Below are 12,520 nucleotides of genomic sequence, written 5' to 3'. Positions count from 1 at the left end.
TCCACACATACCTCTACCCTCCTCTCTCTTAGTAACCCTCTATCCCCCTCTCCACACATACCTCTACCCTCCTCTCTCTCAGTAACCCTCCATCCCCCTCTCCACACGTACCTCTACCATCCTCTCTCTTAGTAACCCTCCAACCCCCTCTCCACACGTACCTCTACCCTCCTCTCTCTCAGTAACCCTCCATCCCCCTCTCCACACGTACCTATACCCCTCTCTCTTTCAGTAACCCTCCATCCCCCTCTCCACACATACCTCTACCCTCCTCTCTCTCAGTAACCCTCCATCCCCCTCTCCACACATACCTCTACCCTCCTCTCTCTCAGTAACCCTCCATCTCCCTCTCCACACATACCTATACCCCTCTCTCTTTCAGTAACCCTCCATCCCCCTCTCCACACATACCCCTACCCTCCTCTCTCTCAGTAACCCTCCATCCCCCTCTCCACACGTACCTCTACCCTCCTCTCTCTCAGTAACCCTCCATCCACCTCTCCACACGTACCTCTACCCTCCTCTCTCTCAGTAACCCTCCATCCCCCTCTCCACACATACCTCTACCCTCCTCTCTCTCAGTAACCCTCCAACCCCCTCTCCACACATACCTCTACCCTCCTCTCTCTCAGTAACCCTCCATCCCCCTCTCCACACATACCTCTACCCTCCTCTCTTTCAGTAACCCTCCATCCCCCTCTCCACACATACCTCTACCCTCCTCTCTCTCAGTAACCCTCCATCCCCCTCTCCACACATACCTCTACCCTCCTCTCTCTCAGTAACCCTCCATCCCCCTCTCCACACATACCTCTACCCTCCTCTCTCTCAGTAACCCTCCATCCCCCTCTCCACACATACCTCTACCCTCCTCTCTCTGTAACCCTCCAACCCCCTCTCCACACGTACCTATACCCCTCTCTCTTTCAGTAACTCTCCATCCCCCTCTCCACACATACCCCTACCCTCCTCTCTCTCAGTAACCCTCCATCCCCCTCTCCACACATACCCCTACCCTCCTCTCTCTCAGTAATCCTCCATCCCCCTCTCCACACATACCCCTACCCTCCTCCCTCTCAGTAACCCTCCATCCCCCTCTCCACACGTACCTCTACCCTCCTCTCTATCAGTAACCCTCCATCCCCCTCTCCACACGTACCTCTACCCTCCTCTCTCTCAGTAACCCTCCATCCACCTCTCCACACATACCTCTACCCTCCTCTCTCTCAGTAACCCTCCATCCCCCTGTCCACACATACCTCTGCAGCCTCTATCTGCTGTTTGATGAGTGAGGGGTCCACCCCGGGATCCTCCAGCTCCCTGACGATGTCCTGCGAGTCACGGAGCGTGCTCAGTAGCGCCGCCATGTCGGCCCAGAACTTCCCAGCCAGGTCCAAGACGTCCGTCAGCTTCCCCTCCCGTTCCTCAGCCCTCTGCCGGATCTCATCCCACAGGGAGCGAAGGCGCAGCAGACGGGAACGCACGGCTGGGAGGGGGAAAGAGGGCGGTGTGAGAGATGAATCGGGAAGCGTGGTGTTATTTTTCCACGCTCGAAAGGACAGAGTTGTCACTATATGCGATTAGCTATGTGGAGATGGACGGAGGAATGATACGAAGATGAGTTATTATTCATTATTGTAGCCCTGAACCGAACCATACCATTACGACAAATAGCTTATCATTTCTGATGTTATTGCTGCTTTTGTCCCTTCTAGCATGGCCATCTAGAGACTAGCTCTCAAAAAATGGTCTTTTATAGCCAGTCAGTGGGCTACCCTCCCACTACCACTGCACAGAGCACTCATTCATAGTTATGAAGAGGTGTGCTGAGAAATGGATGCGGACGGGGCGTGTCAAAGCTGGAGGGCTTTGAGGCGCAGTCGCCATTTGTGCCGTGTCACCATGTGTGCTGGGAGTGATCAAAAAGGTCACGCGTTTGTGAATCTGCGCCTTTGTGTTTCTGGGCTTCTGTGGTTTTTTCATTAAAAAAATAAATAAAAAAATTATGAGACCAATCAGGTTTGTCAGTGGGATCATTGTAGTACTGTGTCGATGTGAGCATGCATTGTTTTGGTCACTCTCCTTTTATTGGAGTCATTTAGCATACACTCTTATCCAGAGTGACTTACAGGAGCAATTAGGGCTAAGTGCCTTGCTCAAGGGCAAAACGACAGATTTTCAGCTAATCGGCTTTGGGTTTTGAACCAGTGACCCTTCGGTTACAGGCCCAATGCTCTTCAAGTCCAAGGTACCTGCCACTCTTATGAGTAACAGTCTCTTGTGTATGAGTCATTGCGTACGAGTGTGTTTGATGTATGTGATGTTGGTGTGTACACAGTACACGTAAGGTCTCTCTCTTTGTGCGTTTTCAGGCACCCACCCTGAGCGGCAGGGTCGTCGTGGGCTGCTCTACTGATGAGCTCCTCGCCGCGGGCACACAGGGCCGAGAAGGAGGGCAGCAGTTTGTCCAGCTCCAGCCCTGTTGCCTTGTGGTCAGCCAGCTGCTCCCGGATCTTATCTGCCTCCGCTGCCACGGGAGGAGGGGATTGGAGGCGCTGCACGGCCCCTTCCAAGGTCTCCAGCAGGGGATCCATCTTGTCGTGGAACTGGGAGGAGAAGAGAGAGGGTCAAGGTTTAAGAAAAGGAGGTAGGTAAGCGCGGCTAATCGATGATTTCGGCTTGATCCGGCAACGCCATCCGGAGGCTCCGTATGGAGGGTGTGATGCCATCGCGGAGCCTCCGGAGGCCAAATCGAGCTCCGTACGGCGATGCTGTGTGCCTCACAGTATTTGTGACAATGCAGAGGGCTCCCGTTATGTGCCGCATTGACATGATTGGTTGACGGTAGGTGGGGGCGGGAGGTCTTCTATAAACACAAACTCACTTCCTTGACAACTTCCTTCACAACAGCTCTGCGAAGCTCAACAAGTCTGAATGCCCTGACTTCTGCAGAGGTTGTATGGCAGTAAATACTGTACGGCCACTGCAGAGGATTGACCATGCAGAGACTAAGTTTTTCTTATTATAATACATACATTTAAATGCATACGGAGGGGAGCGGTGACATTTTGAAAATGCAGAGATCTCACCAATAAAATACCATGCAATTTTGGATACTTGGAGAGGCATGAGATACGGGAGCACTGTAGATGTACTTACTAGACATGAATGAAGTTGACTTAGTTAGGAATACTGTGCCCAACCTTCAGTCAGCACACATTGCCACAGCCTCACTAAGTGGCTGTTGATAAAGCTTATATGGACGTTTTTGGTTAATAACTGCATTTGAGCAATGTCAAAATGGGTAACGTGGACCGGAAGAGAGAAGAAGGGCAAACCTAGAGTTGCCAATTGCCAAATGTATCAAAACACACTAATTGGGAAAGAGGCGAGGCATTGGACAAAGTATACTTGGGAGTTATGGCGGGTTGTTTAAGTCTAGACACAAGGTTCACGCAGGGGAAAAAAAGTCTAATAACTAACAAACACATTTCTGCAAGTTGTGCCATTTGGTGTGTCAGTACTATGGTTACTAAGTCACGTTGTGGTCAGTCAGTCGGTGGTCTTACCTCTACCAGCTGGGTGATTGCCGTGAGAAGTGACGACGGATGGAGGAAATGGTGGGTCAACACATACAGCACATCCACAATGAGTGAGAGGGCGGGATGGAGGGATGGAGCAAACCAGGGAGGGAGGGATGGATGGAAGGAAGGGGGAGTGCAAGGAGAGGGGGAAATAGAGAGGTTGGTGGTTTTTGGAGGGATGAAAAGAGAGAGGGATGCATAGAGAGGAGGAGTGAATGATATGGTCCATTAGGGAAAGGGGGGGTGGAGAAACAACACATTGTGTTAGATCAATGACATGCACACACACTGGCCAAGCGATATCAACAGCAGCAACAATCAGCTTCGCCCTCAGCGATAATCAATGGTGGCACATGATTTATGAAATTAGGTGTTAGAGAGCATTTGACAAGAGAACTATTGAAATAAAATGTGAACGTTACTTATGGAAATAGAAATAGGAAAAGTGAGTTGTATGTAACCATCTGTTTTTTTACTACAAGCGCAGCAAGAAGCTGTGTAGTTTAGCAAATAGCGACTACTGCTACTGCTGCTACTACCACCGCTTCTTGGAGCTCAATAATAAGTTCTCTTCCATTCCTTTTATGGAAATTAGCATAAAGTGCCAAAACACAGTTCCAAGTAAGGAGTCCAGTACACCATCCTAGTTTGAGCATCATTCCCAGAAATATCACTACACCCAATGCCTAATATCACACCACCCTCTAGTGGAAGAGGAGTGGAAGTGCACAATGACCACATCATGCCATTAGCAGCTAGCTTGTAAGTATGGCATCCAGATTAGGAAATCTGAAGACTTCCAAATACGGATACAACACGGCTTACGGCATCCATATAAAGAAGTAATTTGTTTTCCTCATATGGATGCCGTAGTTCGGTTGTATTGGGGCAGCAATCAGCAGACACAAGCTTCGACACCTAACACCCCTTCGAGCTACAAACCGATTTCAAATTCACTTCACGTAACCATACCTGCGCAGACTGAGACACAGCCTCATCCAGGGTGGTGGCGCGACCCTTGACGACCTCCTTGATGGCCACGTAGCGTTTCTCGGCGTCGCTGTAGCGCTGCTTCACCGTGGCCCCCTCCTGGTGACTCAGAGCGGCCAGCTGGGGGCCGATCTTCAGCAGCTTGTCGATGTGGGGCTTGTGCTCCGCTATGGACTCCCTCAGGAGCTGGAGGAGGGAGGGATGGAGAGAGAAAGGAGAGTCAGAAAGAGTGGCGAATAAGGAAGGAGGGTGATGGATAGTGTGATAGAAAGAGTGGTAGAGTCCGAGTACCACACAGACAGAGAAAGAGAGGGAGAAATGAAAAAGGGAAATGATAAAAAGTAGAAGTGCTATGAACTAACTCGACATGATACATCTTTTCACGGGGACATTAGTTCAAATACAGCACTTAGAGCCTCCTCCCATCCCACTACTCCCTCTCCTCACCCTCATCTGTTCCTGTTGTAGACGCAGGGCCTCAGTGTCGATGGCGGGTGGGGGCAGCTGGGCGATAAGTGTCTCAGTTTCCCCCAGCCAGGGCTCCAGGTCCTCCTGGGTCTCCCAGAAACGGGCCACCAGGACCTGGGCCTGCTCCAGGGCTGAGAATCGCTCCTGGTGCTGCTGGCTCACAGCCTCGTAGCGGGCAGACAGGGAGTCAGTCTTCTCCTGAGGAGAGAGAGGGGTATAGAACGGTTCTCATTTGGTAACTCGGCAAAACTCACTGGAATATTTTCTATTTTGTGTACTATTGTTGTTCCGTTTTACTTCAAGCACAAAAATACAAGAGTATTTGCCTATTTATATATCGAGCCCAAAACACAATATTTCCCTCCTTGTTTATAATATTTAACAATACCATTATAAAACGTCTACCATGTCGTTTGATTTTCTGTGAATTAACTTTTCTTGAATTGGTCATTGCTTATATGTTACAAAAGTCCTCTTGGTCTGTTTGGAAGCATTTGAACCCTTCTCTCGAACTCCCTGCATTTCTCTGTCCTCTTTCACTCTCCCCAAACCCTCTCCCCCTTCATCCATCTCTCCTCACCACCAGAGCGTCTCTCTGCTGGTCGCTGCACGTCTCCAGGATGTCGTCCCTGGTGTGGAGTAGCTGGTCCACGGTGTCTTTGTGTCGGATGATGTCGATATTGAAGGCCCTCTGGACCTGTAGCTGGGCCACGGTGACGTCCGGCTCCAGACTCAGAGGACCCAGGGAGGATAGCTTCCTCTCCGTCTCCCCAGCCCAGGTCAGCTCCGCGTCCACCGCCTCCTCATACTGAGGCACAGAGAGATACACACAGTTAGCACCGGCACACTCAGCAATCACAGTAGCGTTAGCTGGTTAGCATTACACACAGCCTCCTCACGCCAAGAGAAGACCAGAAGGGAAATGCCACAAACATTCGCATCATCCTCTTGTTGACAACGGGCGCAGAAACCTCATGAATGACTTCTACACACCATAGAGCCAGAGAACAAAGACATGAAAATAAAAACTGTTCAAATCATTAAATTCTACATTTAGTCCTACCGCTAACTATCAACACCACCATGCACTGTAAATACGAACCCTGAATGCACTCTACCGCCAGTGCTCAGTGAAGTACCAACGGTGTACCCCTTTTCAAACTTGTTTTTGTCACATTGCAGTACCTGTTGTGACCTCTGGATGGCAGCCTGTACCAGCTTTACCCGCTGGGTGATGGTCTCAGCCGCCGTTCGGTAGCGCTGGTTGGCATCCGCCACCAGGCGGTCCAGACCCTCGCGGGCACGCCAGGGCACCAGGTCTAAGAGGGCATTGCCCACCTCGTTGACAGTGTCCAAAACCAGACGTTTCTCCGCTGACACACACTTCAGCTCCTGGGAGACACACAGACAGATTGAGTATCTTCAAATCAAGATAGAAGTCCTACTTAAGCAACAGTTGGGCTATGGAAAAAGGGATTCTTTAAGAAACAATGGGTATGTCATTCATTGAAATGACCACTGAACATCTGGAAATATCGCAGACTGTGATTCTATTTGCACAGAATATGTTCCAAATTCCCAGCATATATGTGGAATAAACTGTCAAGAAAACCTTCTGTCGGTCCTGATAGGCCGGCGTGGCGTCGGGCTCCATGACGTTGAGCTCCGCCTCCACCTTGTCCAGCCAGTGGTTGAGGTCGTCGTGGGCGCTGGCGAATCGCGTGCTCAGCTGCAGGGCCTGCTCCAGTGTGCGAAGGGCTCTGCTGCTCCCGCCCGTCATCTCGGCGTAGCGAGACTTGATACCGTCCAGCTTCTCCTGGATCAGCAGAACCTCCTCACCTACAAGGGGGTAAAACAACAGACCAAGAGTCAGTGGAATACAGGCTCCGTGGTTATCATATGCCTTTATAACGACAGGTCCAGGAACAGTCCTGGCTGGTGATTGAGATGGTTAGAAGCGGGCTACTGGAGAGCTGGTCCAGAATCAGGGAAGGGGGAACCCGTAGTATCCAGAGTTCGAGGTTGTACTGTACCTGTGGTTTGCTTGAGCAGGGCCTGTCCGTTCTTGATGGCCTGGTCAACCTGCTTCTTCCTGCTCACTATCTCTTCATTCAGAGACTGATGGGCGAAGAAGAGAGAAAATAGAATGAACACCCTCTACAGAGACTCAATGTCTAGACAGTACTAGCCAATCCAATACTCCCTGCGGTAGTGCCCTACCACTGTGTGTTAATGAATAGCGACTTCCTCTCCAAACCAGAGTATCGTACCAGTGTGTGCTTGTGCTGCTGGGTAAGGACCCCCGGCTGGTAGCTCTGCACCGACACCTGTCCCAGCCGCTGGCCCACCTCAGCCAGCCAGTTGAGCACTTCCACCTCATCCTCCCCAAACAGCTGGGCATTGGCCAGGGCCTGGTCCAGCATGACGGCCCTGCGTTGGCACCAATCACTGAGCTCCGAGTGGCCTAGCCGCACCGCCCCCACGCGCTCCCCCAGCCAATCGCGGTCGGCCGCGCAGCTGAGGGGCGCCAAGGATTGGCCGAGGGCCTGGAGGCGGTCGACCTCGGCTCCTCTAGAGGAGACGGCCTCTTGGACGGCCTGGGGTGGTGTGTGTGGAGAGGAGAGGGTGATGGGGGGTGAAGGAGAGAGGAGAGGGTGATGGGGGGGTGAAGGAGAGAGGAGAGGGTGATGGGGGGGTGAAGGAGAGAGGAGAGGGTGATGGGGGGTGAAGGAGAGAGGAGGGAGAACAGAAGAAAAACAACCAATAAAAGAAAATGAGAGCATGCAGATGAGAAATCATAAGGAATGGCCATGAATCATAAGGAATTGGCCATGAATCATAAGGAATGGCCATGAATCATAAGGAATGGCCATGAATCATAAGGAATGGCCATGAATCATAAGGAATGGCCATGAATCATAAGGAATGGCCATGAATCATAAGGAATGGCCATGAATCATAAGGAATGGCCATGAATCATAAGGAATGGCCATGAATCATAAGGAAATGGCCATGAATCATAAGGAAATGGCCATGAATCATAAGGAATGGCCATGAATCATAAGGAATGGCCATGAATCATAAGGAATGGCCATGAATGCTAAATATGCATGATAACTTACAAGAACGAAAAAATCATGAACAAAAAAAAGGGTCAATGAAATATAATATTGAAACCATATCAAATCATATCAAAAACAATGAGGAGAAAATGGCTGAGCTTGGGGTTCCCTTTCTCTCACTCATTGGACAGTTACCAGTTGGTCAGTCCGGTACCATCCTCTTCTCTTCCTAGTTTCAATCCAGGGACTTAAACACAACCCATGTATCGCGAGGGACACGTTACTTTGTGACACCATCATCCACGTTACCTTGTGTTTCGTAATCTGCTGGGTGATCTTGGAAGTCTGGGTTCCCATGGGCTCGGCGGTGCTCAGGCGTCTCTCGGTGGCACTCAGCCACTCTCCGAGAGGCTCCACCGCCTCGTGGAACTGGAGTGCCAGCGTCTGCAGCTCCTCCAACTGGCACTGCCTGCAGCGGGGAGAGGAGGAGGGAGAGTGTGTTTGGGTCGCCTTCGTATATCAATGTCTCATCGTGGATCCTAATAAGCAGTCCGATGCGAAATAGTCAGGAATGTGTGGGTTGTGTACGGAAGTAGCAGTAACACACAGGTAGGCTGGTGTGTGTTTGTGTCCACGCGTGTGTAAGAGTCTTCAAAATGTGGTGTTGAGTGTGTACGTCTTCTCTGACTGTGGCACATGTCCATGATGAAGGAGGACAGGTTGTATCAATGCCCGATGTGTAGCGCGTCCAATGCAGTAAGCTACGTTTACCTCGCCCTGGCCTTCTCCAGCAGCTCGCCCCATCTCTCCCCCAGACTCTCCAGCTGCTTCTGGATCTTGTCTCGGTCCTGTGTCTCGGCCGAGGCTGCGATCCTCTCCCCCTCTCCCTGGATCATCTGAAAGGTGGCTCTGCGGTCGTCCAGTAGTCTTTGTAACAGCTGGAAAAGGAGGTAGAAGGTCGAAGGTCCTGTTCAACACCACAAATAATACCAAACTCTCATAATGTTTGTTCTGCATGTATGCCACGGTTAGGGTTACATTCAATACCGCAATGTTTTGCAGTGTTCCCCAACAATACCGTATCTCTAATACCAAGCCACTCGTGTTTTGAGGACGTTCACTATGAGTAGTAGCTCAATTTGGCAGTAGTTCCCTTTCTGAACCTATTCATAACTATTCAGTGATGTTGAACGGGCCCCCGGTAAACGCCACTCATCTCCAGTTTCCTCTCTACTGACCCCCGCAGTGAGGCTCTACTTTCAGTGGCGGATGTAAACGCGTATGACTGAGTGGAGTGGCTGAATCCGCCGTGCTCCTCGACACATAAACACGGGAAGTGTATCAGAAACAGGGAGAGCAGGCATTGTGTTTTCTGCCTCTCCGGTTCCTCGGAAAAACCATTGTAATCTGTCATCTCTGTGAGTTGGTGTGTTGTATGCCAAACCAGACTGGCAGACTGGCAAATTGGTCTTTTCCTCTGCCAAAAGACTCAGATAATTAGGTGTGTGGGTGTTTCCCCCTTTCACATGTTAAATGTTTCTATGTGAAAATAAGGACAACTGATTAACACCAATAGCCAATTCTATTATTATCAATTAATAAATAAAAGTGCAAATATATGAATAAAAGTTGTTATTAAGCTCATTTTACCCAAATAAGGGAGCCAAATGTCTCTAATGGCCAGTACATTCTCCGTCATAATGACTGTGTATGATAGAGGGAAAAAACGTAGTATTAAAATAAAATATATGTTCCTCACTCCATCGCTCTCTCCACCCTCACGCCATCAATCATCCATTTCTCCACTCATCCCTTTCCCCCCCCCCTTCACCTTCTGTTCCTGGATCTGGGCCTTGACCACTCTGTATTCGGCCGACGGGGGCTTCTGATTGGCTACCAGCTCCTCTGTGTCACTCAGCCAGCTCAGAAGAGGCTCCAGGGCATCCTGGAACTTCCCACAATGCAACAGGGCTTCCTGCAACTGGGCAATGCGCTCTGCAACCTGGTCAAGGAACAATTCAGTGAGTGAGGGGGACAATGACTGTTGACATGGACAGGCATACATGCAAAGCCAGAAACCTGATTCCATAGAAACCCATCCTTCCAGTCGCGCACGCCACACTAACGCAACACATAAAAATGCATAGGTCAGTCAGACAAGAGCATGCACGCGTACACACACACACATCAGCACAGACATACCATTACAGACAGACAGACATACCCTCTTGTTGAGGGAGTTCCATCGGAGGTTGGTGGTCTCTAGGTCATGCTCCAGAGCCTGGGTGTCTGTGTGTTTAGCTGCACTCTGGATCAGGCCCTGGCCCACCGCGTTCACGCGCTGCAGCTTGGGTTGAATACTGTCCACCTGCTCCCTCTCCACCGCCTGAGACAGAGAGAGAAGAGGGAGAGGGAAGGAGGGAGGCGGGGGAGCGAGGGAGGCGGGAGAGCGAGGGAGGCGGGAGAGCGAGGGAGGCGGGAGAGCAAAAGACAGAGATAAAGGGAGGAGGTAGAGAAGAGAGATATGGAGAGAAAGAGCGGGAGAAAGAGGGTGAGCGAGGAAAAATAGGGAGGGAGGAGAAAGGGATTATAAGGATTAGAGAGAGAGAAAGTAAAGGTGGCTGGAAAAGAGGGAGTTTAACACACCCTTCACCTGTCTGGCCACATTACTCATCTAGAGCTGGAGACACGGTACGATGGGTGTCCAGCTCTAAAGAAAACCAGCCCAAAGTCCACTGAGTCAAAGCCTGAAATCAAACACAGGGCTTAAATGCAAAATGGCTGCTTCCCCATAGAGACGACAGGAACTCAAAATGAGCCAGACGACATATCAAGCAGCTTCCTCAGAGCAGCTGGCTGGAGTGTTTACGGACATATTCAATCTCTCCATATCCCAGTCGGTTGTCCCCACTTGCGGCAAGATGTCCACCATTGTTCCTGTACCCAAGAAAGCGAAGGTAACTGAACTAAATGACTACTTCCTCGTAGCCCTCGCTTCTGTCATCATGAAGTGCTTTGAGAAGCTAGTTAAGGACCATTTCACCTCCACCTTACCCAACATCCTAGACCCACTACAATTCCCATATCGTCCCAACAGATCCACGGGCGACGCAATCGCCATTTCACTGCTCAATCGCACCTGGACAAAAGGAATAACTATGTAAGAATGCCGTTTATCGACAACAGCTCAGCCTTTAACAGTATAGTGCCCTCCAATCTCATCGCTAAGCTCAGGGGCCTGGGGCTGGACCCCTCCCTGTGCAACTGGGTCCTGGACTCCCTGACGGAACTCTGCCACGCTGATCAACAGGGGTGCGTGCTCATCCCCCTCCTATACTCCCTGTTCACCCATGACACATCTCAAACTCAATCATCAAGTTTGCTGACAACACAACATTGGTAGGCCTTATTACCAACAATGAGACACCTGGCGGAGAGGTGCCAGGAAAATAACCTCTCCCTCAACGTCAACAAAAGGAAGGAGCTGATCGTAGACCACAGGAGACAACAGAGGGAGCGCGGCCCCATGCACATTGACAGGGACGCAGTGGAGAGGGTCAAAAGCTTCAAGTTCCACTTCCTTCACACAGACAGCATGGTGACGGCAAATCAGCACCTCTTCAACCTCAGGAGGCTGAAGAAATTTGACTTGGCCCCGAAGACCCTCACAAATTTGTACAGATGCACCATTGAGAGCACCCTGTCGGGCTGTTGCGCCATCCTCAACCACGGGGCTCTCCAGAGGGTGGTGCGGTCAGCCCAACACAGCTCCGGGAGCACCGTGCCTGTCCTCCAGGACATCTACAGCACCCGGTGTCACAGGAATGCCAAGAAGGACCTCAAATCACAGCCATATAGAAGGCGGATACAGTACAGGTGCATCAAAGCTGGGACCGAGAGACTGATAAACAGCTTCTTTCTCTAGGTCATCAGACTGTTAGTCCCCGCTAGCCGGCCTCCACCCAGTACCCTGACCTGAACCTTAGCCACTGTTACTAGCCGGCTATCACCGGGTACTCTACCCGGCACCTTTGAGACTGCTGCCCTATGTACAGAGAGCCATTGAACACTGGTCACTTGAATAATGTTTTAATCAATTTAAGAACAAGGCTGTAACATAACAAAATGGGGAAAAGGTCAAAGGGTCTGAGTACATATTTATATTCTGGTCTCTGACATTGCTCGTTTGGATATTTCTTATTTTGGGGGGATTATTTGTGGATTGATTTGTTTATGTTATTGCTAGGTATTACTGCACTGCTAGAAACACAGCAAACACAAACTTTTATTTGACCCCTTTCTCTCCCAAATTTTGTGATATCCAAATGAGTAGTTACAGGCTTGCCCCATTGCTGCAACTCCCGTACGGACTCGGGAGAGGCGAAGGTTGAGAGCCGTGCGTCCTCTGAAACACAA

The 12,520-nt window shown here is 50.4% G+C and overlaps 1 protein-coding gene across 10 annotated transcripts in view; it reads right to left on the bottom strand.

Moving 5' to 3' along the window:
• Positions 1-12,520, bottom strand: part of LOC118398941 (microtubule-actin cross-linking factor 1-like) — a 144,567-nt gene that overhangs the window by 27,450 nt on the left and 104,597 nt on the right. For all 10 annotated transcript variants that reach the window (XM_052471960.1, XM_052471951.1, XM_052471954.1 and 7 more), the window contains 13 exons: positions 10,329-10,490; positions 9,936-10,106; positions 8,876-9,042; positions 8,414-8,573; positions 7,313-7,639; positions 7,076-7,160; positions 6,655-6,881; positions 6,228-6,434; positions 5,623-5,850; positions 5,022-5,240; positions 4,557-4,760; positions 2,381-2,606; positions 1,260-1,486 (listed from right to left, as the gene is read on the bottom strand). In XM_052471960.1, the coding sequence (XP_052327920.1) occupies positions 1,260-1,486; positions 2,381-2,606; positions 4,557-4,760; positions 5,022-5,240; positions 5,623-5,850; positions 6,228-6,434; positions 6,655-6,881; positions 7,076-7,160; positions 7,313-7,639; positions 8,414-8,573; positions 8,876-9,042; positions 9,936-10,106; positions 10,329-10,490 (2,610 nt within the window). The remainder of the gene's footprint in view (positions 1-1,259; positions 1,487-2,380; positions 2,607-4,556; positions 4,761-5,021; positions 5,241-5,622; positions 5,851-6,227; positions 6,435-6,654; positions 6,882-7,075; positions 7,161-7,312; positions 7,640-8,413; positions 8,574-8,875; positions 9,043-9,935; positions 10,107-10,328; positions 10,491-12,520) is intronic.

This window comes from Oncorhynchus keta, chromosome 20 (assembly GCF_023373465.1).
Source record: "Oncorhynchus keta strain PuntledgeMale-10-30-2019 chromosome 20, Oket_V2, whole genome shotgun sequence".
In the NCBI taxonomy this organism is placed as follows: Eukaryota; Metazoa; Chordata; class Actinopteri; order Salmoniformes; family Salmonidae; genus Oncorhynchus; species Oncorhynchus keta.
This window is presented reverse-complemented; position numbering and strand designations above follow the sequence as displayed.